At 40.3% G+C, this 27,523-nt stretch overlaps 1 protein-coding gene across 1 annotated transcript in view; it reads left to right on the forward strand.

Annotated features, from left to right (window-relative positions):
• AXDND1 (axonemal dynein light chain domain containing 1) overlaps nucleotides 1–27,523 on the forward strand; it is a 95,118-nt gene that overhangs the window by 54,225 nt on the left and 13,370 nt on the right. The window contains exons 18-22 of the mRNA XM_025878148.2: nucleotides 5,864–6,063; nucleotides 7,070–7,166; nucleotides 17,669–17,779; nucleotides 21,003–21,107; nucleotides 23,013–23,117. Of these exons, the coding sequence (XP_025733933.1) occupies nucleotides 5,864–6,063; nucleotides 7,070–7,166; nucleotides 17,669–17,779; nucleotides 21,003–21,107; nucleotides 23,013–23,117 (618 nt within the window). The remainder of the gene's footprint in view (nucleotides 1–5,863; nucleotides 6,064–7,069; nucleotides 7,167–17,668; nucleotides 17,780–21,002; nucleotides 21,108–23,012; nucleotides 23,118–27,523) is intronic.

Genomic DNA, 27,523 nt, shown 5'->3' on the forward strand with positions numbered 1-27,523 from the left:
TAGTATGCAAATATTTGATCTTATAAAATTGGTAAAATGAACTTAATTCACTAAATATTGCTTAAATTAGGAATTTGAGGAGTGCCTGGGTGGCTCAGTTGGTTAAGCGGCTGCCTTCAGCTCAGGTCATGATCCCAGGGTCCTGGGATGGACCCCTGTGACTGGCTCCCTGCTTGGTGGGGAGTCCGCTTCTCCCTCTGCCTCCTACCCCCACTCATGCTCTCTCTCTCTCTCTTTCAAATAAATAAATAAAATCTTTTTTTAAAAAAAGGAATTTGAAAGGCAAAGACTGTGATGTTATATGGGAATTCTATTTACGAAGCATTACATTGTAGCACAGTCTATGAACATGTTGTAAACATAGACACCAAGAGTTGAGGAGCAAATATATTAAGACTGGAAGAATGAATCCAGGGGATCCCCAGACTTAAGAGAAATTTCTATAACTTGGAAGACAACCACAATTAAGAAAATGGGTAGCATAGTATTGTCACATGATGAGACTCAATAAATACTTATTGAATGAAGTAAGGAAGAACATTCCAGCACTGTTGTCTTATGGTATTTTTACATTAACCCCTTCTTTGGTAAATACTCAGTTTACTGTTGGGTATTTATCTCCATGGAATCATTTACTCAATTTTTTTATATTATGGAATTCAATCTTTATAACACAAGGTTATTTAGAAAGTAGCCATAATATACCTCTATTTTAACACTACATTATGATATTATAATTGAAGTGTGTAGGAAACTTACAAGATTATAAATTCCTTGAGGAACTGTGTATATCCATATTAACCGCTATAACTATTTAAAAATGAAAAAGTTTGCCTTTTTTCCACCCACCATTCATTTTCCTTTCTGACTCATTTTCTTACCTTCAGTTTTGTTTTGTTTTTTTTTTCTTTTTACATCGTAAGTCCATCTAGTCTGTGCTGCTTGACAAGCTAAAACACTGATCTTCAAACCCTTTCACCATGTGTCTCTATTAGCAAAAAGATCTTTGTCATTCCTAACTTACATGTATAAAACACATATAAACAGTGAAACAGGATGAGGTAAACATTTTTTTCCTTGAATAGCTTTTTTTTAATTAATTTTACTTTATTATGTTATGTTAGTCACCATACATTACATCATTAGTTTTTGATGCAGTGTTCCATGATTCATTGTTTGTGCATAACACCCAGTGCTCCACGCAGAACGTGCCCTCCTTAATACCCATCACCAGGCTAACCCATCCCCCCACCCCTCTCCCCTTTAGAACCCTCAGTTTGTTTCTCAGAGTCTATAATCTCTCATGGTTCGTCTCCCCCTCTAATTCCCCCCCCTCATTTTTCCCTTGCTACTATCTTTTTGTTTTTTAACATATAATGTATTATTTGTTTCAGAGGTACAGGTCTGTTATTCATCAGTTTTACACAATTTACAGCGCTCACCATAGCGCATACCCTCCCCAATGTCCATCACCCAGCACTCCCCCATCCCTCCCACCCCCCACCACTCCAGCAACCCTGTTTGTTTCCTGAGATTAATTTTATGGTTTGTCTCCCTCTCTGGTTTCATCTTGTTTCATTTTTCCCTCTCTTCCCCTATGATCCTTTGTCTTGTTTTTTAAATTCCTCATATCAGTGAGATCATATGATACTTGTCTTTCTCTGATTGACTTATTTTGCTTAGCATAACACCCTCTAGTTTGATCCACGTCGTTGCAAATGGTAAGATTTCGTTTTTCTTGATGGCTGCATAATATTCCAGTGTATATGTATATGCCACATCTTCTTTATCCATTCATATGTTGATGGACATCTGGGCTCTTTCCATAGTTTGGCTATTGTGGACATTGCTGCTATAAACATAGGGGTGCACGTACCCCTTCGGGTCCCTACATCTGTATCTTTGTGGTAAATACCCAGTAGTGCAATTGCTGGATCGTATGGTAGCTCTATTTCCAACTGTTTGAGGAACCTCCATACTGTTTTCCAGAGGGGTTGCACCAGCTTGCCTTCCCACCAACAGTGTAGGAGGGTTCCCCTTTCTCCGCATCCCCGCCAACATCTGTCATTTCCTGACTTGTTAATTTTAGCCATTCTGACTGGTGTGAGGTGGTATCTCGTTGAGGTTTTGATTTGGACTTTTCTGATGCCGAGCGACGTTGAGCATTTTTCATGTGTCTGTTGGCCGTTTGGATGTCTTCTTTGCAGAAATGTCTGTTCATGTCTTCTGCCCATTTCTTGATTGGATTATTTGTTCTTTGGGTGTTGAGTTTGATAAGTTCTTTATAGATTTTAGTTACTAGCCCTTTATCTGATAAAACATTTGCAAATATCTTCTCCCATTCTGTCAGTTGTCTTTTGATTTTGTTGACTGTTTCCTTTGCTGTGCAAAAGCTTTTTATCTTGATGAAGTCCCAATAGTTGATTTTTGCCCTTGCTTCCCTTGCCTTTGGCGATGTTTCTAGGAAGAAGCTGTGGCTGAGGTCGAAGAGGTTGCTGCCTGTGTTCTCCTCAAGGATTTTGATGGATTCCTGTGTCACATTTAGGTCTTTCATCCATTTTGAGTCTATTTTTGTATTGAAGTAAACAACATTTAAGATAATTTTTAGTAATAGTTAAAAAACTGATGTGAATGAACAGGCTTTATAATTTTTTATAATCACAAGTTAATACTTAATGATAAAGTCATTTGAAGGTCAGCTTCAGTACTTGCTTTTAAGGACTGTCATTCTGAAATGATAGCTCGCAAAGAAACATGAATCGAAATTGAAGAAGTGCTTTATTGACTGTATTTGTTAAATAATAAGACTCATCCTTTAATTCCATCAGTGTTATGCAAAGGTTTCTATTAAATTGGCTAGTAAAATTTTCCCTCTACTCTAATGTCAGTCAGTTGTTCTTGCTGACATTAGACAATGGAGCACTTCTACATTTTAACAAAAGATTCTCAGCCGGCTGAAACACTTTAATTGTAAGATTTTAGAACAATTAGAAACATTTCCAGATTTTCAAGTACATAAAATTGAAAGTTTTAGGGGCGCCTGGCTCAACTGGTTAAGCATCTGCCTTCGGCTCAGGTCATGATCCCAGGGTCCTGGGATAGAGCCCTGCATTGGGCTCCCTGCTCAGCGGGAAGCCTGCTTCTCCCTCTCCCACACCCCCTGCTTGTGTTCCCTCTCTTGCTGTGTCTCTCTCTGTCAAATAAATAAATAAAATCTTAAAAAAAAATAAATTTAAAAGTTTTAAAAAGGGAGCTATGTGTCATCAGCAGCAAAATCATACCAAGGTGGAAATTCTTCTTATCCATTTTCAAAATGACCTGCCCATAACATAAATTTCTCTTACTCATTATTAAAGTCACTTATATTTTGAAGGGACAAATTATTTATGATTAAAAAAATCAGAAGGTAGCTAAGTAGCTACTTGTCATCCCTGACAAGATTAGTGAATTTGCAATAAGTCTTTTCATAAAAGAAAATCACTTAATTCATTAAAAATTATCTTATGAATTTTGTATCAGGATCACAGTAAACCTCTGGTTTATTATAAAAGTTATCATACGTACTCTCTAATTACAAAGAATGCTTTCACATCTTTGTGAAAGTAAAAGATATACTTTTGTGTTTAATTTGATTCTAATTTTAAATTCACATGAATTATTGCATGTCCTAGATTCTACCATTTAATCTCTTCAATATAACTGAAATGAAGATAACATGTTTCTGTTTGTTTATTAGGGACAGTTCAAGGATTGATTAATATTTTATGTAAGCACAAATTAGTTCTTTCAATGACAGTATAATCCAGGGCATTGGTATAGAAAAGAACAGTTAGGAATTTATTTACTTTGCGAAGCAGCAGGGGCATAGCTTATGAATGTGGGGGGTACAAATCTTTTGATTTGTGAAATGGGGTAGCAGTCTTTTTAAACCATTTCTCGGAAGAGTTGCCCTGTTCCTGATGTGTTAATTAAGGTGTAAAAATACACTCATGAACATTGCTTTAGGTCATTAACAACCTTTCCTTCTGAGGTGGGGGGCTTGGGTTTTACTACCAGATGGGCTACCAAGTTTGATTTTTATTTGTCCCTCTAACAAACATCTATTAAGCACTTAATTCTCTGCCAAGTACTGTGTGTGTTTTTGAGGAATAAAATGATGACCTGTGTCTTAAAGTGATGCACAGGCTAATTGAGGTCACAGGTGTGCAAACCGTTATAATAGAGGTGTACAAAGTACCATAGAAACGTGGGAAAGGAGCAAATTAAAGCCAGTCAAAGTTAAAAAAACTTCTCAGAGTAGGTCATGTTTAAGCCTAGAGAAGAGGACTGAGGAACTCACCAACAGAGAAAGGGGATAGAGCATTTGAAGGGTATGGTGTGCTTAGATGTTTGCATTTCATAAAGTTTTCTGCATTTGATTTTTCGGTCCCAGCCTCCACAAATAGCATAATGCAGAGGTTCCCAAACATGACCGGTTCACACTGCCCTTTGTGCCTCGGTATTTTCATACTCCTAAACTAAAAGAAATACCTCAGAGTTCAGTTTATTAAGTAGCTAGGTTCAAACAACTTACTAAATATTTCTGTGCTAATAACTTAGTAACTGTTTGGAAAAGTAATACATGTTAAAACACTTAAACAGGGAGGCCTTTAGACTGGAGTGGCTCTTGTGCCTGTGGTAACCTCTATAAACAAACCAAAATCAGAGTCCACGCACTTGAATCTAAGAAAACTCAAGAACTAATCATAGTCAACTAGATTTTCTTTGATTATGGAAAAATGAAACTCAAGAACAACTATCACAACAGCCAAATAACTAAATTTTCCCAAATAAGGCAAACATTTGAGTTATAGCCAATTAAATAATTTCTTTGCTCTGCTTAGCATCTTCTCTATTAAAATCTTTTTCCTGGCCCCTGCCAGCAGAATGCCCCTAACCATTTTTTGGTTTTGATGCTGCCTGATTCTAATCGCTTGCTCAAATAAGCTTTGTAAAATTTAATGTCTTTTTTTAAAATTTATTTTTTTAAATTTATTTTGTCAGAGACAGAACGAGTGAGAGCGAGTGAGCACAAGCAGGAGGAGCGGCAGGCAGAGGGAGAAGCAGGCTCACCCCCATGCAAGGAGCCTGATGCGGGGCTCGATCCCAGGACCCTGGGATCATGACCTGAGCCGAAGGCAGATGCTTAACCAACTGAGCCACTCAGGCATCCCTAAAATTTAATGTCTTAATTTAACGTATTAGATATACATACATTGAAAAAAAAGAACCTTTTACTTTATTCTCCTCTGATCAGAATTACTTACCAATGGAACGTATGTACTTGGACATTGTACAACTTCTCTTACCTTGGAACCAGGTTGGACAGTGCCACCCTGTTGTACCTTGATTTTCCCAAAGTACTTGTTGTTTTTTTTTTAACCACACAACCATCAATAAAACCAGCTTTGCAAAGATAAGATGTCATCAGAAGTGATACAGTGCATCTAAGGTTGGAACTGTGAACTATGTCAAGTTCGTGCTGTGTTGATTGATGTCACACATCACTGTTACTTCCCTCAAGAATTTAATCCAATGGCATCCTTGAGAGTTTGCTGCAGAGCCCTTCAATGCCTTGGTACACAATCGGGGAACTGCAGCTTTCATGGGTTAATATCCTTGACCAAGCTAAAGAGGAGGAGGAGGGTAGTTTAATGTAGTATAGTGAACAAAAGAACAAAATCAGGGTAGGGATGATTTGATGTCATTAAGAATGAGAGTGTTGTTAAAAGTTGGACACAGGTGTGATTTCTATTTTTAAATTTGGTATGTTCACTGTTTGATTTATTTAAAATGAGTCATTTATATTATCACTTTTTAACAGATGGATGAATTGCATATATCTATGATCCAGTGGATGGTAAGCTTGCTGATTTTAATGGTGCCTGACTGTACTGACCAAAACACTCTCCCAAATTTGAGGAAGGAAAGTGCTGAGAAACATGATCTAGGAGATGCAAAGTTAGAGCTAGATGCGATTGCACTGACCAGAAAGTTGGCGCAATATTCCAGCTATTTGAGCAGGTGAAACTATCTGGCTGTTTTATTACTATCCTTTTGAAGATTAAATGTGACATAAAGAGAGTAGATAAGGGCAAGGGGGAACAGCAATAAGGGACTGTTTGCAAACCTTGAAGGAAATGCTAGTTTTTCTAGCTTTTAAACTAGTTTCAACACTGCCCAGTTGAAATATATGATTTTAGTGTTTTCCCCAATGGCTTTAGAATTCTTTTGAACATAATGTTACCATAAGTAGGGTGGGAAGTACATGCCTGTTCGGGAGTGAGAATTAGTAAAAAGAAAACCAAATTAAACCATAAAGGCCCACTTGCTTGCATTAAGATATATCTTGCATGTTTGCTCATACTGGGGGGGGGCATTTATGAAGAAGCTTGTACTTCCTGTGTCATTCCGTGCAAAACTGAATGTACACTTATATTTCACTAAATATGTTTGGTTTCACTGAACACCAACTGAAACATCTCTTTTATTTTAAAAATTTATTTATTTATTATCTATTTGAGAGAGAGAGAGCAAATGTGAGCAGAGAGAAAGGGAGAGGGAAAACCAAGCTGAGCAGGGAGCCCGAAGTGGGGCTCCATCCCAGGACCCTGAGATCACGACCTGAAGGCAGACGCTTAACCGACAGAGCTACCCAGGTGCCCCCAAAACATCTCTTAAAAAAATTTCAGCCAAAAATCCCTTATATCTGAAAAGCTAGAAGATTCCTACCAAATACAGATGAGGTCTGAAAAATTGTAATTTATTTACTAGGAAGCATGTGTCACTAGGATTGCTTCTAATTCAGGAAGTAGCTTTTATGGTCTAGCCAATTTTCTCCCTCATTTCCATTCTGTGTTACCAGTGGGCAAGAGAGAGGAATGGAGGGGGGAGCAGGATGAGGGTGAGAAACTGAGAGATTATTCTCAACAGTTTAATTATTATGGTAACTGAACAGGGATTTAAAACACTTATAAGAGGAGCCAACAATAAATAGATCATGCTGTGTGTGTGCTTTTTGTCCCCCCAGTTGTTGCAAAGGGCTGGTAACAGCTATGGCTCTGAATAAGGCGGGTCACTTAGAAAAACATCCTGCTAAGGAACTTCGGGAGCTGGATGAGATGAAGGTAATAACACTATCTTGCCCTTACTTTTGTTCTGTTTGTTTTTAGCAGACGTCTTAGGTTGACTTGATTTACAACAAACTACGCAAACTACACATACAATCTGATAATTTCTAAATTATGGATACACCCACAAAATTATTATGATGATAAAAAAAAGGAAAATATCTAACACACTCAAAGTTTCCTTTTACCCCTTTGTCATTTCTCCTTCCAGCCTCATCCCCTCCCCAGGCAATGTCTGATCCACGTTCCAACACCAAAGATTATTTTTCATTTTCTAGAATTTATATAAATAGAATGTATACTTTTTTGGTCTGACGTCTTTGACGAGGCATAATTATTTTGAGATTCACACAGATTGTTGCTTTTATTAAAAGTTCATGCTTTTTAGTGCTGAGTTGTGTTTCATTATATGGGTATACACTATCCATTCTCTGTTGATGGGCATTTGAATTGTTGTGGTTTTGATTATTGCAAACAAAGCTTCAATGCATATTTATGTACATATGCATTGCTTTCATTTCTCTTGAGCAAATACCTAGGAATGGGATGTCTAAGTCACAGTGGTATGTGTGTGTTTAACTTTCTAAGAAACTGTTAAACCAGTTTCCACTCGTGCCAGCAGTTGTATGCCTGTTGGTGTTGCTTGCTTCCTCACCAGCACTTGATGTGGGCTCTCATCCACAGTGAATATTACTCTGCACATTCTGTTGTGTTCTGTTATGAAACTATCTGGATTACTGCAGTTTTAGAATTTTTGAAATCCAGTAGTGTATTCTCCAAATTTGTTTTTTTTTTTTTTTTTCAAAGATTTTTTTTATTTATTAGAGTGAGCGAGAGAGAGCAGGAGCTGGGGAAGGAGCAGAGGAAGAGGCAGAAGCAGGCTCCCCGCCGAGCAGGGAGCCCGATGTGATGCGGGGCTTGATCCCAGGACCCTGGGATCATGACCTGAGCCGAAGGCAGACACTTAATGACTGAGCCCACCCAGGCGCCCCTGTTGTTCTTTTTCAAGATTGAGCAGGCCATTCTAGGTACTTTGCTTTCCATATATGAAATTTTTAAAATTAGCTTATCAGTTTCTCTAAGGAACCCTGTTGGGATTTTGATTGTGTTTACATTTTATCTATTGATCAATTTGTGAAGAATTGACATCCTGACAATATTGAGTCAGGTATTGAATCAATATTGAGTCAATATTGAATCAGACCTATACACAATAAAACTTCAAAGTTTTACTGTGTATAGGTCTTACACAACAGTTTTTAGTGTATAGGTCTTACACATCTTTTTTTTTTTTTAAATCTTCGGTAAAGCAGGAAAGAATGTTTAATGGAAAAAAGACAGTCTTTTCAACAAATGGTGTTGGGAAAATTGGACAGCCACATGCAGAAGAATGAAACTGGACCATTTCCTTACACCACACACAAAAATAGACTCAAAATGGATGAAAGACCTAAATGTGAGACAGGAGTCCATCAAAATCCTAGAGGAGAACACAGGCAGCAACCTCTTCAACCTCAGCCGCAGAAACTTCTTCCTAGAAAGATCACCAAAGGCAAGGGAAGCAAGGGCAAAAATGAACTATTGGGACTTCATCAAGATAAAAAGCTTTTGCACAGCAAAGGAAACAATCAACAAAACCAAAAGACAACCGACAGAATGGGAGAAGATATTTGCAAATGATGAATCAGATAAAGGGCTAGGATCCAAAATCTATAAAGAACTTATCAAACTCAACACCCAAAGAACAAATAATCCAGTCAAGAAATGGGTGGAAGACATGAACAGACATTTCTGCAAAGAAGACATCCAAATGGCCAAGAGACACATGAAAAAGTGCTCAACGTCACTCAGCATCAGGGAAGTCCAAATCAAAACCTCAATAAGATACCACCTCACACCAGTCAGAATGGCTAAAATTAATAAGTCAGGAAACAACAGATGTTGGCGGGGATGCGGAGAAAGGGGAACCCTCCTACACTGTTGGTGGGAAGGCAAGCTGGTGCAGCCACTCTGGAAAACAGTATGGAGGTTCCTCAAAAAGTTGAAAATAGAGCTACCGTACGACCCAGCAATTGCACTACTGGGTATTTACCACAAAGATACAAATGTAGGGATCCGAAGGGGCACGTGCATCCCAATGTTTATAGCAGCAATGTCTACAATAGCCAAACTATGGAAAGAGCCTAGATGTCCATCAACAGATGAATGGATAAAGAAGATGTGGTATATATACAATGGAATATTATGCAGCCATCAAGAAAAAAGAAATCTTGCTATTTGCAATGACGTGACTAGAACTCGAGGGTATTACGCTAAGCGAAATAAGTCAATCAGAGGGAGACATGTATCATATGATCTCACTGATATGAGGAATTCTTAATCTCAGGAAATAAACTGAGGGTTCTGGAGTGGTGAGGGGGTGGGAGGGCTGGGGTGGCTGGGTGATAGACATTGGGGAGGGTATGTGCTATTGTGAGCACTGTGAATTGTGTAAGACTGATGAATCACAGACCTGTACCTCTGAAACAAATAATAGATTATATGTTAAAAAAAAGAAGAAGAAGAAGATAGTAGGAAGGGAAAAATGAAAGGGGGGGAATCAGAGGGGAAGACGAATCATGAGAGACTATGGACTCTGAGAAACAAACTGAGGGTTCTAGAGGGGAGGGGTTGGAGGAATGGGTTAGCCTGGTGATGGGTATTAAAGAGGGCACATATTGAATGGAACACTGGGTGTTATACGCCAATAATGAATCATGGAACACTACATCAAAACTAATGATGTAATGTATGGTGATTAACATAACATAATAAAAATTATTTTTTTATTTGAGAGAGAGAGCGCATGAGAGAGAGTGAGGGCACAAGCAGGCGGGAAGAGTAGAGGGAGAAACAGGCTCCCCACGGAGCAGGGAGCCCTACATGGGACTTGATCCCAGGACTCCAGGATCATGACCTGAGCTGAAGGCAGACGCTTAACCAACTGAGCCACCCAGGTGCTGCTACACATCTTTTTTCAGATTGATCCCTATGTAATTCATATTTTGGTACTATTATAAGTGTTTCATTTTTTTTTTTTTAGTAAGTGATTCATTTGTAATTTCATTTTCTGATTGTTCATTGCTAATGTATAGAATTATAATTGATTTTTAAAATATATTGATTTCATATCCTGTGACCTTGCTGAACTTACTTTTTTTAAGCATTTTTTTCCCATTTAGAATCTTTAGACTTTTCTCTATACACAGTCATGGCATCTGAAGATAGGAACAGTCTTCTCTCTTCCTTCCAATCTGTATGCCTTTTATTTATTTTTCCTGTCTTTTGCGCTACTTAGACTCTCCAGTACCAGATTGAATAAAAGTGGTGAAAGCTGATATCTTTGCCTTGTCTGTCTTAGGGGAAAAGTATTTATTCTGTCATCCTTAAGTATAACCATGGCTGTAGGTGTTTCACAGATGCCCTTTATAAGGTTGAGGAAGTTCCTTGATCTCAAAAACCAGCTTTTGGTCCCATTGATTTTTTTTCTGTTTTCTATTTCCTTAATTTCCAGTCTGGTCCTTATTATTTTCTTTTTTTCCTACTTCTTTAGGTTTAATTTGCTCTTTCTTTTCTAGTTTCATATGGTATAGCTGAGATCATGATTTCAGACCTGTTCATAGACAGTGGAATGGATAAATCTATTATAGTATATAAGGACTGGCATATAGGGTACAGGTAACGTTCTCTTCTCTGGCCTGTGTGATGTTTAGATGACTATTCTTATTAAATTCTACATATGTATTTTATGTCTTACATATGGGATAGGTCTCACTATTTTTAAAAATTAGGTTGTAAGCGGTGCCTGGGTGGCTTAGTCATTGAGCGTCTGCCTTTGGCTCGGGTTGTGATCCCAGGCTCTGGGGACCGAGCCCCATGTTGGGCTCCTTGCTCGGCGGGGAGCCTGCTTCTCCCTCTCCCACTCCCCCTGCTTGTGTTTCCTCTCTCTCTGTGTCTCTCTCTGTCAGAAAAATAAAATCTTTAAAACAAATTAGGTTGTAAAATAATTTATGTGCACCATCTTACTAATTTCAAAATCTCTAGGAGATGGAGACTTTTCTAGGAAAAAAATTAAATAACATTATCTTTAGAAGGGTAAAATTGGCCAATTTTCAGAGAGGAAATAGATTCATTGATTAAAAACAAAAAACAAAAAAACACTAAAAATTTTTCCTGGACTCCACAGACAAGTGTTTTCAGACTTTCAAGGAATAGGTAATCCCTATCCTATATAAACAATTTAAGAGCATAGGTAATGACCAGAAGTTTTCTCAGTTTATTTCATATAGTTGGCAAAGTTTTAAAAAAATTCCAATATAAGGGAAACAAACCTCATAAATATAGTTTCTTAGTCCAAATTTTAAAATACCAAATTTTCATTCAGTAGAAAATTAAAATAATACAACACTGCCTAATTAGGGTACATGTCAGGGGAGTAAGAATATTGTACTACTTGAATGTGGTTATAGATAGATTTCACTATTCATCTAGGAATTACATGTCTCAGTTTTAATTTTGGTTCTGGGAAGGCCTCTGTTTTTCACAACAGACTAATGTGCCTCTGAACTGAACAGACTCTTGGAGCTTATAGCCCTCACTGTGCATTTAGAAATGTGCTCGCATCTGCTCAGGCCTGTTGCAGCTAGCTTTTGCTGCTACCTATCACCAGATGTGGTGGAGCTCCTAGTTTGGAGAAGCTGGATCTGCCATAGATGGTGGTCAGGATTCACCGGCCTGTTCTGTAGTATGTCTTAGTTCTCATTTGCTTCAACAGGGGTAGAGCTCTGTGAGGGAAGACCATGTTTCCAGTTAAGGGCAATTTTAGAATGAGGATTTCAGGATGCTTTGAGGCATACCTACCCATTAAAATTAAGGCTATAGAATTATAGGGGGGATATTGCTGTGAAGGGCCCTTCCTGAGGGGACTTTGGGATACCTATTAAACCACCCATATCATGAAATTTTGTGAAAGCTTTGTGCAATGAGCCATTTATTGCCTGCTCCACCCCAGGCCATGACTGGAGGTCCATGACCTCAGCAACTCTTTGAAAACCTACACTTCCCACCAGGCTACTTAGGTCTTCTGTTAAATTCTTCCCCACTTACTGAAACTTCATTAGCAATTTCAAATTAATAAACCAGGAAAGTATTAATCAGGGGAGGCTGAGAATCTGCTCTCCCATCAGAAGTAAGACTAAATGATCTCATACTTAGGTTTTTTCCTACCAAATACTTTTGCCTCCCTCTCTAAGCCTGAGGTTGAAGGCTTTCAAGGGTACATAAAACTAGTTTATCCTTGGGGCGCCTTGGGGGTTCAGTCATTTAAGCGTCCGACTCTTGATTTTGGCTCAGGTCATGATCTCAGGGTAGTGAGATGGAGCCCTGCATCAGGCTCCTTGCTCAGCATGGAGTCTGCTTGAGATTCTCTCTTTCTGCCCCTCCCTCGGCTCCTGCTCTCTCGATAGATAGATAGATAGATAGATAGATAGATAGATAGATAGATAAAATCATCAAAAGAAAAAACTAGTTTATGGCTTAACAGGCCCCTCATTGCCCTGGAAGTGCCTTAGTACTCTTTATAAAAAATGGTTAGTTCTTTCAGTAGGGTTATCTTAATTTTAAATTCATCCCCATCCTTGACCGCTGCCATCTTCCCTTGATCTCCTGGACACTGTCTCTGGTACATGAATTTTTATTACATCAGTCTCTGGGACTCCTGTGGCCTCATCCATATCCCACATCATGAAAAGTGGAAGATGATCCTCTAGAGAAGCCTTGTCTAATGTGGGTATACTTTGATGCCATGTGGCTTGTGCCATGCTCCAGCCACATTCCAGCACTTGAAGAACAACATCTTGCCAACCTACTGGAGTGCTGTTTGAATGATATTAGTGATAGTTTACCACAATATAATATTTCTTGGCCTACTTTTCAATAAATGAGAGTTGTATAATACTGGACAGAATTCTGGAGTGAGAAACCTCTTAAGTAAGCATCTTTTGGATTTTGATCATTCTTATTGGTGGTTCTTAATCAACTCTTCTACCATAGCTGCCTAGATAAATTACTTCTATAAGAAGTGTTGGGAAAGGGCACCTGGGTGGCTCAGTCATTAAGCGTCTGCCTTTGGCTCAGGTCATGATCCCAGGGTCCTGGGATTGAGCCCTGCATTGGGCTCCCCGCTGAGCTTGCTTCTTCCTCTCCCTCAGCCTGCTGCTCCCCCTGCTTGTGCTCACTCTCTCTCTCTCTCTGTCAAATAAATAAATAAAATCTTTAAAAAAAAAGAAGTCTTGGGGTTTACCTAGTTTCCCAAGACCATTGAGATTGTCTAGTGGCTAATGATTCTATTTCCTTACTGTTGATCTTGACATATCTTAATCCAGTCTGATTCTTAATAACTCCATTACCACCATAGTCTTACCACTGGTAACCTATAAAACACTATCTCTTCTAACCTTTTCTTTCTCCTGCTTTTGATCCACTACAATAGGCTTAATACAATAGGACCATCCCTTGCTTCCTAAACCCTTCTTTACTCCAGATGTGACTTTTAGTGCTTTTACTTTACACCAGAAGCATTTATTGACACAGCTCTGAATTAGACTTTATCAGAATTAAATAAGAATATTGGTGGAATGGGGCACCTGGGTGGCTCAGTCATTAAGCATCTGCCTTTGGCTCAGGTCATGATCCCAGGGTCCTGGGATCGAGCCCCACATGGGGCTCCTTGCTCTGCGGGAAGCCTGCTTCTCCCTCTCCCACTCCCCCTGCTTGTGTTCTCTCTCTCGCTGTTTCTCTCTCTGTCAAATAAATAAATAAATTCTTAAAAAAAAAAAGAATATTGATGGAAGGAGATCTGTATGTTTTGATTAATAACCAAACTATCTGGTGTAGAGCTGGTCAAAGGTGATGTTGAAGGTTTTGAAGGAAAACTTGCTTAACCCCACGGAAACTTGCTTCACTCCATAGATTACACTAATGCTTTCATCAAAGCATTCCTACTGATTTCCCCCCTGCCCCATCAGAAGTCTTATGGTAGTATTTTCAATATCTCAGAAGTTTATAAGAAAATGACTAGGATCTGGTTCACAGTACACAAATTCAACTAGAAAATAGTTTATTTCTCACAAATGATGAATTAATTCTGAAGAAATAAGATTTCAAAAATATTGTTACTATTTTCAAAATTAATTCTTTGATCTATGGTACAATATAGTTAAATAATATATGCTTCAGTTTTGTAGCTGGAAGGATCCTTAGGGGCAGTATGATGGAGATTCACAATGGCAAGCAAGAGCTGACTGTGCACACCCATTCCCAGCTCCACATTTAGTGATAACATACTGAATTGATGAATACCACTGAAACTGCCACAGTGAGAATGTGTATGCTATGGAAATCAGCAAATGCTACAAATTAGGACGCCCCACCCCACAAGATGGCTTTTGCCAGTTCCCCACTGCATAAGGGTCACCTGGAGTAAACCAACAACCTCATTTTTTTTTAAAAGATTTTATTTATTTATTTGACACAGCACAATCAGGAGGAGCAGCAGGCAGAAGGAGAGGGTGAAGCAGGCTCTCCGCCAAGCAGGGAGCCTGATGCGGGGTTTGATCCCAACCCTGGGATCATGCCCTGAGCCGAAGGCAGATGCCTAAACGACTGAGCCACCCAGGCGCCCTCAACCTCATTTGTTTTTAGTAAATAGAAGACTTTTAAGGATTTACTCAAGAAGTCAACCAATTAGATGAACTTAGGACTAGAACCCAATACTTTCGCATCCCTTGTTTGATCCTCTTTCTTTTTTTTTTTTGTTTATTTATTTATTTATTTTTATTTTATTTTTATTTTTTTTAAAGACTTTATTCATTTGACAGAGAGAGACACAGCGAGAGAGGGAACACAAGCAGGGGGAGTGGGAGAGGGAGAAGCAGGCCTCCCGCTGAGCAGGGAGCCGGATGCGGGGCTCGATCCCAGGACCCTGAGACCATGACCCGAGCCAAAGGCAGACGCTTAACGCCTGAGCCACCCAGGCGCCCCCTTTTTTTTTTTTTTTAAAGATTTTATTTATTTATTTGAGAGAGAGAATGAGAGAGAGAGAGAGAGAGCACATGAGAGGGGGGAGGGTCAGAGGGAGAAGCAGACTCCCTGCTGATCAGGGAGCCCGATGCGGGACTCGATCCCGGGACTCCAGGATCATGACCTGAGCCGAAGGCAGTCGCTCAACCAACTGAGCCACCCAGGCGCCCTGATCCTCTTTCTGATATGTGGTAAGACATCATCCTAACCCTTGAATCTAGAATTGAAATTTATCAGTGACACTAATGAAGCTGTGCTAAACTTACTCAACCTCCATAGGCTTCTGTTTCCTTATCTAGAACATAAGGTTTTAGATTGGATTTCTAAAATTTTGTGGCTCTGACATTTCATAATAATTCCACAATTAGAATTAAGTCTAATAATGAGAAAAATATAAGACATATTACAGTTCTGTATGGTTGATTTCGGGAACCTAAAGTGGGTCATTATTTCACCACACAGTACAGTTTTTTGATGGTTAAGGTGACCAGATCTCCATCCCCAGAGAGGATGGTGTTTCCTAGTTTACTCTGCTGTTATTCACTAATAAGGAATTACATCTTTTTTAAACATGGAAGCCTGATCTGACGTGTTCAGAGATATTGGTTAAGTGAATGTAGTGTTACTATACACTTTAGGTGGATGAGATCTGCTGTAGACCTTTCCTGTATCTCAGCAGATAAGGGGTGAGCACCTTTTCCAAAACAGTGCTGCTGCTTCTTTTTTTAAATAGACTCGATGTGGAGCCCAGTGTGGGGCTTGAACTCACGACCCTCACATCAAGATCTGAGCTGAGATCAAGAGTCAGACACTTAACTGACTGAGCCACCCAGGCACTGCCCCCAGTGCTTCCAATCTTTATTCATTTTAATGGGGGCGGGGGAGTAATATTTTTTGTAGTAGTTAAAAGCCCATAGCACCTGGATTAGAGTCCAAATGCCATGCTTAACTATATATGTGACATTGGGCAAGATGTTCAACTGCTCTGTTCTTCAGTTTCTTCATCTAAAAAATGAGAATGATAGTAGTACATATTTCCATTCTCACCACAAGAAAAAAAATTGTAACTATGTATGGTGACAGATATTAACTAGACTTATTGTAGTGATCATGTTGCAATATATACAAATATTAAATCATTATGTTGTTCACCTGAAACTAATGTTATTTCTTTTGTGTGTGTGTTTGTTTTGGGGTTAATGCATTTTTTAAGATTTTAAATTTTTAAAAAACTAAATTTTTAATTCAATTCCAGTTAACATACAGTGTTATATTAGTTTTGGGTGTACAATATAGTGATTCAACACTTCCATACAACACCCTGTGCTCATCACAAGTGCTCTCCTTCATCCCCATCATGTATTTCACCCATCCCCCCCCCACCTCCCCTCTGGTAACCATTAGTTTGTTCTCAATATAAAGTTATTGCAGTTATACCTCAAAAATAATAGCACATATTTCATTTTTTAAAAAGATTTTACTTATTCATTTGACAGAGAGCACAAGCAGGGGAAGTGGAGGCTGAGGGAGAAGGAGAAGCAGGCTTCCTGCTGAGCAGGGAGCCTGATGTGGGGCTTGATCCCAGGACCCTGGGATCATGACCCTAGTCAAAGACAGACGCTTAACCGACTGAGCAACTCAGGCGCCCCATAATAGCACATATTTCATACTGAAGATCAAATGAGTTATTATTGCACATGCTTAGAACAGAATCTGCCATACAATTAATGCCATGTAAATGTGGGCTATTTTTATTGTTCTTGTTATGCAATCCCAGTTGACCTGGTCAGTTGTGAACCATTTGTTAGGACAGACCGTTTGCCCATAATAAATCCAGCAATCTTTCTTCATCTTGTTTTATGGTACTTCACTGCTCCTTACAATACAACCCAGATCTCAAACTCTGTTGAGAGTCCCAATACAATACAATACAATACAACCCAGATCTCAAACTCTGTTGATAAGAGATGATATAATTTTAGATCTGTATTCATAGAGAATTATTTCTGCACAAATCTTTGAACTGAAATGATAACAAGTTAATTGAATGGAGTTGTATTTAGAAGAGTTGTACTTAGTAGCTCCTCAATAGAAGTGAGTGAATAAATGAGTTGGTATAGTCTGTTTTTTCTTTTTTTTTTTTTTTAAAGATTTCATTCATTTATTTGACAGAGAGAGACACAGCAAGAGAGGGAACATAAGCAGGGGGAGTGGGAGAGAGAGAAGCAGGCCTCCCGCTGAGCAGGGAGCCTGTTGTGGGGCTCGATCCCAGGACCCTGAGATCATGACCTGAGCCGAAGGCAGACGCTTAATGACTGAGCCACCCAGGAGCCCTGTAGTCTGTTTTTTCTGCTTAATAATTATCTTTTCTCTTTCCTCAGAGAGAATGTTATGAGTGGATCACCACATGTTCTCACCTCCTTTCTGGGATCAAAGGCAGAAAAATAAAGTTACTGACGAAGGAAGAAAAAGAACACCTATTTGGAGAAGAGGTATTTGCCGTATGTTGGCACTGATCATTATTCTGGTTCTTTCTGTATTTCACCCCCCCCCCCATATATTTCAATAGGTAAGCATTCAGTGACTTTTTCCAATTCATATTCTGAGTCCTCATTTATTTACCCTACCTGAAGAGAATTTTGCCCCTGACCTCGAGCATTGGCAGCTCTTCTCCCTTCTAAGGGAAAGAATCATCCACCTAAGCATCTCTTCTCATTTTCTTAAAGGATGATTTTGTTTCATCCTTCATAAAGGAAAGGATGGCTTTCAGAGGGGGAGCTGCCTGCCACTTCCTGAGGCATGTCCTTAGACTGGTCTGCTTCTGGGTACACTTCCTCCTCCCCTCCAAGCTCATTCTTCCCATTTAAGGTTATTTCTTCCTTTGAGCACCTAATCCCAGCCCACTCTCCTCTCTCTTTTGTATCTTCAATGTCTTCCTCTCTAGTAGTTCCATTGTGTCAATATATAAACAATCTATCAGCATGGCCATTGCTTTCATTCTAAAAGATCCCTTGAGCCTGTCTTTTTCTCTACTACTTCATTCTCTCCTTCCCATCACAATCATTTCTCTTAAAATGCTGAAACTATTGCAAGGTACTGTAATGATTCCTTATTGTCAGATCCAAGGAACCCCAATGCTATATTTAACTTGACTTCTCTGTAGCATTTGACCCTGTTGACTAGTCGTTCACTCCTTTTGTAATCTCTCCTTACAAGACAAAAATTTTTTCTCCTACTTTTTTATTTCTTTTCACTCTCCTTTTGGTCTTCCTCCACTGCCTGCCTTTTAAATGTTGATATTCTGTCCTTGACTTGCTTTCACTTTTTATTCTACACCCCACACATGACTGTGCTAATCCAGTGGTATTAACTACCACTGTTTACTGAGGATCCCAAAGTAATGAATATCCTGTACTTCATGGTAGTCACAAATGTTTAGTTTTACTTCAGTCTGTTTGAAGGAGTTGGTTTCCAGTAAAGACTGAAGAAGCCCGCATCGCTATCAGAGCTGTGAACTGTAGAGGAGAGATGTGATAGTGTCTCTGTTGGTGCTTTAGGGTCTGCCGGGGGGGCGGGGGGGAGTGCTTCTACCTACACACGTGTGGGACTTTTATCTTACATTTAAACACTGAAGAAACACCACCTTTCTAAATTATACATCTTTTACAAATGCTTATTTTTCTTTGCTGCCCAGATCTTGGCCAGAATTATTTTGAATTAATCACTGAATGACTTCATCAACATTAGAAATCTTAAATTACATGGGGCGCCTGGGTGGCTCAGTCAGTTAAGTGTCTGACTCTTGGTTTTGGCTCAGGTCATGATCTCAGGGTTGTGAGATGGAGCCCCACATCGGGCTCCATCCTGGGCATGGAGCCTGCTTAAGATTCTCTCTCTCCCTCTGCCCCCCACCCCATGAGCTCTCTCTCTCTCTCAAAAAAAAAAATTACCAGTATAGTTTTAGAAAATTAAGTACCACAGACATGATCTTGGCTACGCAACAGATCTATGAAAAAATTTAGAGTTTAGATGGAGGCATTTGGGCTAAATGTATTTAGATGGATCTAGAGTTTAGCTACTTACTGAATATTTAGCTACTTACTGAATATTTCCACTTAGATATATTAGTGGTACCTTAAAGTCACATAGCCTCATCTGAACTCATCTGTTTTCCCAAAGCTGCTTATGCAACTTTGTTCATTTTCTCTGTGAATGGCATTATCATCTATGTAGTGGCCTAAACCGTTCACCAGGTATCATTCAAGATGCTTCCTTTCCCTAGCCATCCCATATCAATCTAATCACTCCAGCACTAAGAGTTAACTCCTAAATCTCTTGAATCCTTCTCCTCCTCTTCATTCCTGCAACCCTATGTTGCTCATTTTCTACTCTTGTCTTTTCTCCTTCATGCTCTTCCTCCCTCTCTCCTTTCTCTTTAAATCTACTCTCCTGCTGCTAGAGTGATTGTTTTAAAATGCAAAACAGATCAGTCAGTTTATTAGTACTTCATTGCCTTCAGAATAAAATCCAGTTTCCCTGGAATGACACTCTAGCCCTTCCTCTATGACTGTGCTCCTGTCCATCTGCCCCTAAGTTTCTGTCCTACTAACTACTTTTGTTTTCAAGAGCCAGTCATGCGCATGCATCATCCTTTGCCTAGAATCATGCTTTTTTCCCTTACTCATCCTTCAAGAAGAAACTGAGACATTATGTCCTCCAGGAAACCTTCCTGACCAATCCTCTCTATCAACCACATCCACTACCATAGATTAGGTGCTCCTACCATGTGCCTATATGTATCCATAGCATTTTCTTGTCCACTAAATTGTTAAGCTTCTTAAGACAGGGGCTATTCTTTTTTTTTAATTTAAATTCAATTAATTAACTTACAATGTATTGTTTGTTTCAGGGGTACAGGTCTGTGATTCATCAGTTTTATATAATACCCAGTGCTCATTATAATACATACCCTCCCCAGTGTCCATCACCCAGTTACCCCATCCCCTACCCCCCTCCCCTCCAGCAACCCTCAGTTTGTTTCCTATGATTAAGAGTCTCTTATGGTTTTTCTCCCTCTCTGGTTTCATCTTGTTTCATTTTTTCCTCTCTTCCCCTATGCTCCTCTGCTTTGTTTCTTAAATTCCACTTATCAGTGAGATCATATGATAATTGTCTTTCTCTGATTGACTTAGTTCCCTTAGCATAATACCCTCTAGTTCCATCCATGTTGTTGCAAATGGCAAGATTTCATTTTTGATGGCTGTGTAATATTCCTCTCTCTCTCTCTCTCTCTCTCTCTCTCTCTCTCTATATATATATATATATATATATATATATATATATATATATATACACATATATACCTGTATCTCATATTTTCTTTATCCTTTCATCTGTCAATGGACATCTGGGCTCTTTCCATAGTTTGGCTATTATGGACATTGCTGTTATAAACATTGGGGTGCAGGTGCCCCTTTGGATCACTAAATTTTCACTAGATAATTTAGATCATTATCTTTGGGGTAAATACCCAGTAGTGCAATTGCTGGGTCACAGCAGGACAGGGGCTATTCTTATTACCCTTTTTGTTGTTATCCCTAGCACAGTGTCCAGTTGCAAGATCAGTGCTCATTAAATTTTTGAATGAATAATCAATATACCTAAAAATTATTAATATACACTAAACTATAATTGTACTATTGTTTTATCTCACAGGATTTTATAAAAGAATTAATTGAACCTGACATAGACAGGCCTTTTAGAGAGGAGGAAGAAGAAAGTATGGAGGATAATTTTAAGATGCAAAAGGAAGAAGAGGAGGTAAGATGATTTAGTATTATATTTTCCTTTCCCTTTATATTTTTAAAGAATATAAAATATATATATATTTTAAAGAATATATATATAAAGAATATATATATAAAGAATATATAACTGAGGTGCCTGGATGGCTCAGTTGGTTAAGCGTCCAACTCTTGATTTTAGCTCAGGTCATGATCTCAGGGTCATGAGATCAACACCCACGTTGGGCTCCACGCTCAGCGCAATCTGCTTGAGATTCTCTTCTCTTTCCTTCTCCCTCTGCCCCTCCCCTTGCTCGCATTCTCTAAATAAATAAATAAATACAATCTTTTTTAAAAAAAGAATATATATAGGTACTATTGAAAATAGAAATAGGTCATCTGGAATAAACACCCCAGCTCCCTTCCTTTCTTCATATAGATTTAACCATACCCGAGACACCCTTGTCTCTATTTTCCAAGGTAGGGGTGTCCTTTTCCTTTTCAAAATCTAGTCACTTCCCATCAGCCTCATTCACACCTGTGCTCCTATTACCTACACAATCTACCTCTCATCCTGATGCTGTTTCTTTGTCCTTTCATTACCAGATTTTTCAAATAGTAATTTGAACTCTATGTATTTACTTTTTCTTCTTTTTCTTTTTTTAAGTAGACTCCAACATGGGGCTCGAACTCATGACTCTGAGATGAAGACCTGAGCTGAGATCAAGAGTCAGATGCTCAGCTGTCTGAGCCACCCAGGCGCCCCTGTGTCCACTTCTTCAGTTCCCATTCTGGACTGCCTTTCCCCCTTCTCCCAGACCCATCTCCACACCTCCTTTCTCCTTACTTTGTCTGTATGCCGGCGGGGCATTCGTAGTAATAAAACCCTTCCTGGGGTACTTATAATAATAATAACAATCCTAAAAATACAATGATAACTACCAGTAATTGAGTCCCTACTGTGAGGCACATGTTTTGCATGTGTTACCTCTCGTCTATACCACACAATTTCAAGGTAAAAATTATTGCCCCATTTTACAGATAAGAAAACCGAAGCTCAGAAAGGTCGACTTGACTTAACCTAAGTCAGAAAGCTGTAAGTGGTTGAACCAGTGTTCAAACCCAGATTAGTCTGGCATAAAAGCCCTTGCTGATTCCTGGATTGACTACTATTGTCCTTGGCTCTCAGAACTCAGGATCACCTAACACTCTCTAGACTGTCTTAACTTACTTCCCTGATGTTTCTTCTCTGTGAATAGTTTAAACGTTGGCATGATCCCAGGCTGTGACCTAGGTCCTCTAGACCCACTGTACATACTAGACAGCAGAAGAAAAATGTACAACACCTAAGCTGCTTTTCACCAGCATTTTCTGTTTTATTTTGGTACAGTGCTTGGCATATAGAAGGCACAAAATAAATGGAAAACAGTGTTATTTGGGCACTAAATTCCATCGTACCTCTTAAATGTGTAATGCATTCCCTCTTTTCCTCCTCTTGTGGCCTTAGTTCTGGCCCTTTCCTCTCTATGTTTCAAAGTCTTGTTCGCTCTTCAGATATCACTTTCTCTGTAATAACTTCCCTGAGTGTCTAGGCAGAATTCAGGGCCCTTTTCTGGGTGCACAGAGCTTTTGGAACGTACCTCTTTGCCAACATCAATCATACATACTGTAATTATTTTCTGGTCCATCTCTCCTACTGTGCTGTGAATTCCTGGGTCTGGAAGACATCCTGTTTGTTTCTCTCACTGTTGTTTACCCTGGTCTCCACTTCCCCATCCCCACTGATTTCTCACACAGTGTTTGCTGTAAGTCTTCGAAAATGCTTGTTGAATGACTAATGCAAATTGAAGATTAAAGCTTCAGACATTGCTCCAGGGAAGTTGCCATGCCTCTGGGTCACACACCAGCTTGCTAACAGGTCCTTTGTGTTTCTGTGCCCTAGAAGCCTTCAACATCCAAGGAGGAGGAAAAACTCATTCGAGTAATTGAAAAAGATGAAAATATTCATTCCAAACCTCTATTTGAAGCAAATATATTCTCTTCCTGGGTATGTATCTGAAACACAAGTAGGAAATTCAAAACCAGAGAAAAAAGCTAAGAAATTTAACATAATGTAGAAATGATATGGATTTAACATAACTTTTAGCTCCAGGAGGGCCAGGAGCTCCTACATAATGCATTTTCAGATTTTTTTTTTCTTCCCAGCATCATCTCTGGAAAACTCTTGTTTTTTACCTTAACTTTATAAAAAACATCTCATTCTCTTCTTTAAACCTCATTTTAAAATTAGTATTTCATTGCCTTCCTTAATTTAACAATATCTTAGTAAAAATTTGACCTATTTGTTAAATAAATTCATTCAGCAGACTCTATTGAGAGCTGCAATAAGCATATACCTCTGACCACAAGAATTATTGGAAAATTGGAAACCTTTAGAAACTCAGCAGGAAAACTGATTTAAAATTCTTCCACAGAAAGTTCTAGGACTATGGTAGACTTAAGTCAGTCCTAGATTTCAGTTCTAGATTGATATGCCTCTCTATAAAGGATGTCATGCCTTGACCCCATTAATCCCTTGAAATGGTATATAGCATTTTGCGTGTATGTTTATACCGTGCGTTTCCTTGGGGGGGGTGTGTGTGCCAGAAATCCATAGACTTAGTCAAATTTCTCAGCCCCAAAGTTAAGAACCATGTCACTGTTAGAGATCTGATCCCCCTGAGTAGGCAGTGGCGTGTGGAGGGGTGGGAGCCGTAGGGAGGGTAGCGGCGGACCACAGCAGGATGACTGAGGCAGAGGTATGGCCCAAAGGAGACGCAGATTTCAGGAATGTGTGTCCAGGGAGCTGCAAACTGGAGTGAGAGTAGCGCTGAGAGGGGCTGCAATCACGTTCTCCCCAAGTAACGCCTTTTCAATAAGTTTTTCATATAATATATTGATCTGTCAGTCTTTAAGACTGGATGAGGCAAGGAGGTAAGAGTAAGCAGGGCCGTGAGCCATGTAAGGAAAAGGGAAATAAAGGGTAGCACCGTTTAATCTGCTTAACGGCCCCTAATCCCACCCAAGCCCTTTCCTGCTGTGCCATCCAGGCAAGGAGTCAGGGTCAAACCTCCCCGATGATCCTCAAGCCAGGCAGGAAGCTGGCAGGAAAACAGCCTGTAGCCAGGTGTGTGTGTGCGTGTGAGGGGGAGAGGTGGCTTGTTTTTGATGGTGGCAGCCTCCTGCTCCAGGATGCTGCCTTTCCAGTTGACGTGGTGTGGTAGCACGTGACTAGCTGACGTGAGGACAGTGTGGCCCAGAAACTCTATCTCTGGGCTCTGGAAGTTTGCTAATGCTGCTACTCTAGGTCACTGATGATCGAACTGTTTACGTTCTCAGTGACCATAAGGTCTGGGGCATGGACCCAAATGGCAGCCGGTATATAGTTACTTGTGACTTCCTGGAGGTTAAGAAGAATCACGTTCATCCTATGGGATGGCAGCTTGAACACTCACAGGCAGAAAGGGATCACCGGGTGCCCAAACAGAAGGGACCTAATTGTGCTAGGCCAGCAGAGACAAAGTTGGTATTTGGGGATATGGGTGCCCAGAGAATGAAGATTCCTTGAACTGGCTTGTGAGGTCAGAGATGTGGGGCAAAGTTGGGGCTGGGGAAGGGCTGTCTTGATTTGGACTGCGCTGCAGGCCAAGAGGAGCGGGGTGTGGGGGGGCCTGAGTTCTGTGCACTTGTCATTCACAGAAGTCCTAGGGCTCTCTGAGGGCACTTTAAGGTTTCAAAACTTTTATTGTAAGTTTTTCTTGTGCTTTTGTTTACTCATTTTTTTCCCTTTATTTGTTTATTTTTTTGACAGACAGCCTCTGGTCCTAAGGACATAAATACCATTTTGCAGGGATACCAGACCTTTCAGGCAGCGGCACTCTCTCCCGCTGGTCTAAAAACACAACTCCCAGGAGGCAGTACATTTGATTAACACTGGGGAGGGAAAGGAAAAAGGAAGGGCTCGGGAAGCAGAAAGCCTGTGGTATGCAGGTATAACTTGTCATGTCCCTGGGAACCGAGTTGTGAAACTGGAGAGCTCTAAGAGATAGAGGGGTCCCAGGTTTCTAGCAAGAAATAGCTCCAGACCTCTGAGAAGCTAGGAACCTGAGCATGGAGATTCCAGTTACTCTTACTATCCCTTCCTGCAGGTGACTCCGGGACGGAATTTTTCTGGGGGTTGAGATATGAATGATATCTCAACAGGAGGGGTGGTAAGTCACCACCAGCTTGGGCAGACTAATAGCTTGGCCTCATTCATACCATTGCCTGATGCCTAGTGTCCACCATAATGGGGCTGGATCATCCACTATGCAAAATGCTCCTCAGTTAGCTGGGAGTTAGGGCTTTGTGGGAATTCCTGAGGAATTCTCAAAGCAGGCCTCGTGTACATGACATGGCCTGCTGTGCCTGAAACAGGCACACCCAATTTGGAACTGGGCCCTATTCACCGGTGAACTCAGTGATCCTGTTAAGCTGCACCGACTTTGCCACTGCCCCTCCTGGGAGAAGGCTGCTCTGCCTTCATCTGCGGTCCAGTTCAATCAGTTCTGGAACCTGGTCGTACAGCACCACTTATGGCCCTCTCCGAATCGCAATCATTCCAACACTGTTCCTGCAGGACAAGCAGCCAGAATTCTGTAACATCTCAGCTGGCTGGAGGAAATAGGGGGTGACTCAACCCACCAGCTCTCTTGGAGGCAATACCAAAAGGGCTCCGAGCTACACTGGCCTCCAAGTGCCGCTGCTTGGCCGCATGAGCAGTGCTGCTCACAGCTCAGCGACCCCAGCAAGCAAGATATTAGAAACAGTCTCGTTCAGGCTCATCTTCACACCAGAGATTCTGGCTGGCTATAAAGAGTGATAAGTGTATGAGGGAGATGGGAGAATTTGCTGGATCACCTGTGAACTGAGGAAGGATGAACAGGGGCCAGACTGGGGGGCATCAGCAGTATTTTTAACATAAGATTAGACTTTCTGCCCTTCCTTCTGTTATTGGGCTGAAGGTGGCCCTTAGACATCTGTGTTTCCCTCTCACTGTACTATGTACGTACACCAGAGCAGCGACTAATTTACCCATTTTATAACAGCAACAGGGAAGGGCTGTTGGAATTAGTGGTTCTAGAAAACACATCCAAAGCTGATGAGGCACTATGTCAGTGCTTGGATCCCAAGGAGCTGGGTCTGGGGCCAGATCCTCCCTGAGATAGACCCAAACTGGAGATACTGTCCAGTTGGAAGCCCATAAGTAGAGTCAAACCTGAGGAAGATCAAAAAGGTCAAAGACAGAATGGGAGTCAGAGACCAAGTGCAAAGCTACAGCAGATTGGCACAAACAAGGAAGGTCCAAGGCCGTTACTGCCAAGGGCCATGAGGCCCACGTTAACTCCCACTAGCCCACTGTTGACCAGAAGCCTTACAGATAACATAAACAGTCATTGAACACACATTCTGTATGTATTATATAATGTATTATATACTGTATTCTTACAATGAAGTAAGCTAGAGGAAAGGAAATGTTATTAAGAAAATCATAAGGAAGAGAAAATACATTTACAGTGGTGGACTGTAAAAAAATCCATGTACAAGTGGACCCGCATAGTTCAGACCCATGTAGTTCCAGGGTCCACTGTATATCTGTTGAACGAATGCAGAGTCTGAAGGCTCACGTGTATACAGAGTACAGTCTTGGTTTACTCTGGTTTCTACCTATCAAGTTTCATACAGCTGTAAACCATGTGTGGAATTCCAGTTCTAGAAGCCTCTCTCTGAAAACCTTTCTTTTGGGCTCAAAGAACAACTAAGTGAGTGGCGTGTGCGGCCTAGGCACAGCCAGGTCCCGTGCTGCGGGTCCCGGCTGGACAGTGAGTGCCATTTATTTTCCCTTTCAATTTTTTATTGTTATGTTAATCACCATACATTACTAGTTTTTGATGTAGTGTTCCATGATTCATTGTTTGTGCATAACACCCAGTGCTCCACGCAGAACGTGCCCTCTTCAATACCCATCACCAGGCTAACCCATCCCCCTACCCCCCTCCCCTCTAGAACCCTCAGTTTGTTTTTCAGAGTCCATCGTCCTCATGGTTCGTCTCCCCCTCTGACTTACTCCCCTTCATTCTTCCCCTTCTGCTCTCTTCTTCTTTTTTTTTTCTTAACATATATTGCATTATTGGTTTCAGAGGTACAGATCTGTGATTCATCAGTCTTGCACAATTCACAGCGCTCACCATAGCACATACCCTCCCCAGTGTCTATCACCCAGCCACCCCATCCCTCCCACCCCCCACCACTTCAGCAACCCTCAGTTTGTTTCCTGAGATTAAGAATTCCTCATATCAGTGAGGTCATATGATACATGTCTTTCTCTGATTGACTTATTTCACTCAGCATAATACCCTCCAGTTCCATCCACAT

This window comes from Callorhinus ursinus, unplaced genomic scaffold, assembly GCF_003265705.2.
Source record: "Callorhinus ursinus isolate GAN/ISIS: 27379988/994484 unplaced genomic scaffold, GSC_fseal_2.0 scaffold13, whole genome shotgun sequence".
NCBI lineage: Eukaryota > Metazoa > Chordata > Mammalia > Carnivora > Otariidae > Callorhinus > Callorhinus ursinus.